General features: G+C 65.5%; 1 protein-coding gene across 1 annotated transcript in view; it reads right to left on the bottom strand.

The window, feature by feature from the left end:
* SHROOM4 (shroom family member 4) overlaps positions 1–4,684 on the bottom strand; it is an 11,696-nt gene that overhangs the window by 4,792 nt on the left and 2,220 nt on the right. The window contains exons 2-4 of the mRNA XM_029963742.1: positions 2,609–2,823; positions 1,370–1,501; positions 87–864 (exon numbers count right to left, since the gene is read on the bottom strand). Coding sequence (XP_029819602.1) covers positions 87–864; positions 1,370–1,501; positions 2,609–2,823 — 1,125 coding nt within the window. The remainder of the gene's footprint in view (positions 1–86; positions 865–1,369; positions 1,502–2,608; positions 2,824–4,684) is intronic.

The raw sequence follows: 4,684 nt of genomic DNA, 5'->3' as shown, positions 1-4,684 counted from the left end.
CCCCGGCTGCCCTCAGGGTGCAGTGGGGACAAGGTCCAGCGGTGCCCATCGGGGGCTGGCGAGGCTCGCTCGCTGCTGGAGCCCACCTGGAGGGAGCGGAGCTGGGAGGCCAGCAGCTGCTCGGGAGCACTGTGCCGGTGTGGCACGTGGCCCTTGAGGGGGGACAGCAATGGGTTGTCACCTGCTGTCGTGGCATCCAGCACTCGGTGCATGCTGCCATCCAGATACAGCCGGTCATCAGACTCCATGCTCTCCCCCAGGAGCGGCTCAGCTGGGCACTGGTCCGGGTGGGAGCTCAACATGTAATACTGGTCAGCAGAGAGACGGTCCTTTGTGGGGTACGGTGCCAGCGTCCTCCCGCCCACCGCCTCCGCCTCCCCATCCCGCTGGCAGAGGAAGGTGTCGGAGATCCACCGGCCCTTGGCATGCAGCATGTCCGCTGACACTGACGCCCGGTGCCTGTCCCCTCTGCTGCCCGGGGCTGCCCGCAGGCTGTCCCTCCTGACAGGGGGTTGGGGAGGCACAGGCGCCCGCCAGGCCTCGGGGTGCCGGCTGGCAGATGGCTCAGCCCCTGTGGTCAGGTAGCGCCCGTCAGGGGCCTTGTAGGCGCCTTGAAAACTGGAGTCAGTGGACACGGCCTCTTCAGGGCGGAGGGAGAGGGCGCAGTCGGAGGCGATGGAGCTGGCAGAGAAGGAGCTATAGGCCGAGTCCCGCTTGCTGTGGTACATGCCCTGGTCAACGGGTGAGGGGTCTCCTTCATAGTAGGCCTGGCCAGGGTGGTCCAGGCTCTCCATGCTCCCGATGGAGCTGCTCCGGTCGGTGCTGCAGTGCCGGGACAGCGGGTTCCACTGCAGGGACAGCTCACTGCTGCCCGGCCCCATGCCAGCATTAGGGGTGTCTGCCACCCCCTGCCCAGCTCCGCGGAGATCCCACCCCCCCACACGTACACCCTCCCCGGGACAAGTGGGCACAGAGCAATGCAGCCCCAACCTGCTCTTCACCACTGGGTTTGGGGGCAGCACCAAGATTGCCTCAGCACTGGCAGGGGGAGCAGGCACAGGGAAACACAGGGTGTGCCTGTAACTTCAGCCTACTTCGGGACCATCCCCAGCTTCCTGGCAGCAAAGGGGCCAAAAGGGGACTAAGCAGCTCCTGGCCAGCTCCGGCAGAGCCACCGCCCCTTCCTGCCGGGAGCTGGGAGTAAACAGGCAGGGGAAAGGGCAGCGCAGTGGAAGGATGAGGGGGGATGCCCGACAGTTGTGTGGGGCAGGCATGTGAGCATCTACGCCATACCCCCCACCCTGACCCAAGCGGGTGCCCCATGTGCCCCCTCCCCTTGCGCAGTCTCATGAATGCCCCAGGGTCTCACCTGACATCACACCCTGAGGGCCATGAGAGGCTGAAGGCATCAGCAGGGCAGTGCATGGTGGGGGCGTCGGGGCGGCTTTCGGCGAGCTTGGCCACGTGCCAGGAATGGGGGCGGAGGACGGGCACACTCCTCCTGCCAAGAGCAACAGCGGGAAAGGACAAGAATGGGGAGGAAGCCAGGCCGAGGAACCGGGGCTGAAGTCACTTCCTACGGGGCTTCCTGTCCCCCCAGACCAGCGCCTGCCCAAGGGGGACGGTGGTGAGGAGGGTCCAGCCCTGCCAGCACCCAGCAGTGGGCAGGGGGATCCCACGGTTCACCCCACTGGCCAGAGTCCCCTGCCTGCAGCATCCCTGTTGCCAGCATCAACAGGGGACCGAGGACGTGGCCCCTGCGCAGCCCACAGGCAACACCCCGGGCAGGGCAAACGGACCAGCTCCGCCAAGGGACCCTGAGGCCACATCTGCGTCTCCACCACAAGCCTGACCCTCCCCCCTTGTTCCTCGGTCCCTCAGCATCCCCAGCAAGCACCGGCCACATCTTGTCTCCGGGGAGGAGGGGGGGTGTCCCGTGCTGGGCCCCATCCCAAACCCTGGCAGCCGTGGGGTTCTCCAGTCCCCACGCCACATGCAGGCAGCAGTGTCCAATGCCACCACACAGGCACGTGGTCAGAAGCCACCTCCTGAACCCCCCAAGTGCCGAGTGCTGCCCCAGCATCCACTAACGAGGTAAGGAGGGTGGCAAGGACAAGCTGCCGAGTCAGTGCAGGGACTTCCCTTCCCAGAGCCCCCAAACTCACCATGGACGATGCTGAGCCCCAGCACAGCCCCGTGGTACCCCTGCCCAGTGGGCAGTGCCGCTGGAGCTGGAGTCAGTCAGGATGCAGCCAGGGAATGGATGCAGATTGGGGGTGGGGGGGAAGACTGCAAGGCCCAGCCCTGCCTCTCCTTCCTTTCCCAGGCAGGCAGGCAGGAGGCAGGCAGGAAGGGAGAGGAGCGGCCACGCTTGAGGATACCGCCCAGCAAGGGGGTGGCGAGCCGGCCGCACTGCCCCGGCTCCTCTGGCTGGGGAACCCCCACCCACCCAGAGCACTGGCAGCCACAGGGGGACTGACCCCCATCCCATCCCAACAAGGGGCACCTCCAGGCTGGAGGCAAGGGCATCTCCAGGCTCCTGTCAGCCCCCTGGGCAGGCGAAGCCCCGCTGCCCCTCCCTGCATCCCTCCCCCGCAGCGCTGCCAACCTGCGAACGATCATCTTCAGGGTGCGGTAGGAGCCCTTGATGAGGATCAGGGCCTCCTGGCGGGACCCGTACAGAGGCGTCCCGCTGATGTTCACCAGCTCGTCACCCGGCTGCAGCCGGCGGGACAGGGCAGCCTTGCCCCCATCCTCCACCTGGGCAACAGAGAGGGGCGTCAGGGGGGGCACAGCCCCCAGAACATCCCAGGGGATGTGCCGCTGCCACGGGGTGCAGGGGGAGAAAGAGGCTTCAGAAAGGGGCAGTTGCCTGAACCCCAGGCACCACAGAAGGATCTGAGCGCGCCGGGCTCCCCCCCTTCTCTGGTCACATGAATTTCTGAGCAAGGAAAGGACATCGGGGAGGGGGGAGAAAGAAAAATGTCCCATCCCAGCAGATTCCCCCGCGGGTGCAGGCAGCACAAGGGCCCTTTGTCCGGCGTGGATGCCAGCCCCCTGCCGCTGCTTCCAGCCCCCTGTCGGGCCTGCCTGGGCACCCGTGGTGATTTCAATGCCCAAAGCATGCCATCATGCCCTATGTGCCCATGGGAGACAACTAGCAGGGGAAGCACTGAGCCCTGGAACATGCCTACCCATCCCTGACACCCATGGCCAAAATGAGCCTGGTACCCTGTACTGCTGCAGCTTGGAGGACACAAGGTTACGGTGCTGCCAGCATGTGGGACCCCAGCCCACCCCCTCTGCCCCAGCAGGTAGGTGCAGTGTGGGCAGTCCCGGGATGAGCAGTGCCCAGCAGGTGCAGCCAGAGTGCCCATTGCCAGCAGGACCTGGGGTGCCCCATGCCCCCTTGCCTGGTGTGGATGTGGCCAGCCACTACAGCCACCCACAGAACAGAGCTAATCCGGCCCCATGCTGGGGTTCCTGCACTCGTGGGCTCCTTACCCTGCCCAGCTGCTCCCAGGCTCAGCCAAGGAACAAGCTCTGCTCACAGTGCCTGCAGCACCAGCCTGGGCAGCAGTCAGGCCCCAGCAACAGGGAGCACCCATGACTTCCTAGCAGGCCAGTCACTGTGCACATGCCTTTGGGCACCCCTTTCCAGCCCTGGTGCCAGCTGGGTCTCAGGGGCCACCCTGCTGCCCCTGGACAAGATGGCACCTTGGGAAGCAGGCAGCAGTAGCAAGGCCTCCTGACCATTCCAGCAGTGCCCCATGGCCCTGCCTGGCACAGCTATGCCCAGCACCCCACAGCTCTCCCCTTTTTTCAGGGACCTGGGCACTGCAATGCCATGGCCAGGCTAGGCACAGCCCAATGTGTCTGCCTGTGCAGGCACGCTGCCCTCCCACCCAGATACCAGCCACAGTGCTGCCTTCCTGGCAGGGGACTCTGGCTGCCTGCGAGGGCTCCCAGTCCCACCATGCAGTCAGTGAAGCACCTGAGTTTACCCCCTGCCATGCTGCTGCCTGCCACTGGGCACTGGCAGAGCAGGCAGGACAGACTGCACCTTCACCCCAGTCCTCTGCCCAGCCATGTGCCCACCCAGCCCTGCCTGCCATGGCCACAGGGCTGAGTCAGATGCGAAGGCTGTCCCCCCTACTGCAGGACACCACCAGGGCTGCACCCACGTCTGGGCCATCACATGCACCAGGACGGACATGGCTCAGCCCTGGCATCACTCCCCAGGAGCTAAATCTGGCACAAACAGCCCCTTGTTCTGCCTTCACCACCAGTGAGCTCAGCACTGCCAGCCAAACCTGGAATGGGACAGCCCTGGACACTTCCCGAAAACCACCCCTGTGTCAACTCTGGCCCCTAATGGTGGGCACCAGATGGCTCACAGCAATATCTGCCTGCCCCAGGAGAAACTTGTCTTAGGAATCACAGCCAGAGCAATGCCAGAGCTGTGCACACCCTGCCCCACACCAACCTCCCTTCTTGTCCCCGACGTGCTCAAGGGGACCCTGTGCCAGAGAGCTCTCGCAGCCCCATAGAGGGCCTGGAGCCCATGGGAGCCCCGCCGTGGGACTCTGCCACAGGAAGGGATCCCGCCCGGAGTGGGAGTTTGGAATGGCCAAACTGTGTCACCGAGTGCGGGGACGCCCTTCCCCTTTCCGGCGCGGGGCCC

This window comes from Manacus vitellinus, unplaced genomic scaffold (genome assembly GCF_001715985.3).
Source record: "Manacus vitellinus isolate BGI_N305 unplaced genomic scaffold, ASM171598v3 scaffold_62_pilon, whole genome shotgun sequence".
Classification (NCBI taxonomy): domain Eukaryota; kingdom Metazoa; phylum Chordata; class Aves; order Passeriformes; family Pipridae; genus Manacus; species Manacus vitellinus.
Note: the sequence above shows the minus strand (reverse complement) of the source record. Positions and strands in the feature narration are given on the sequence as shown.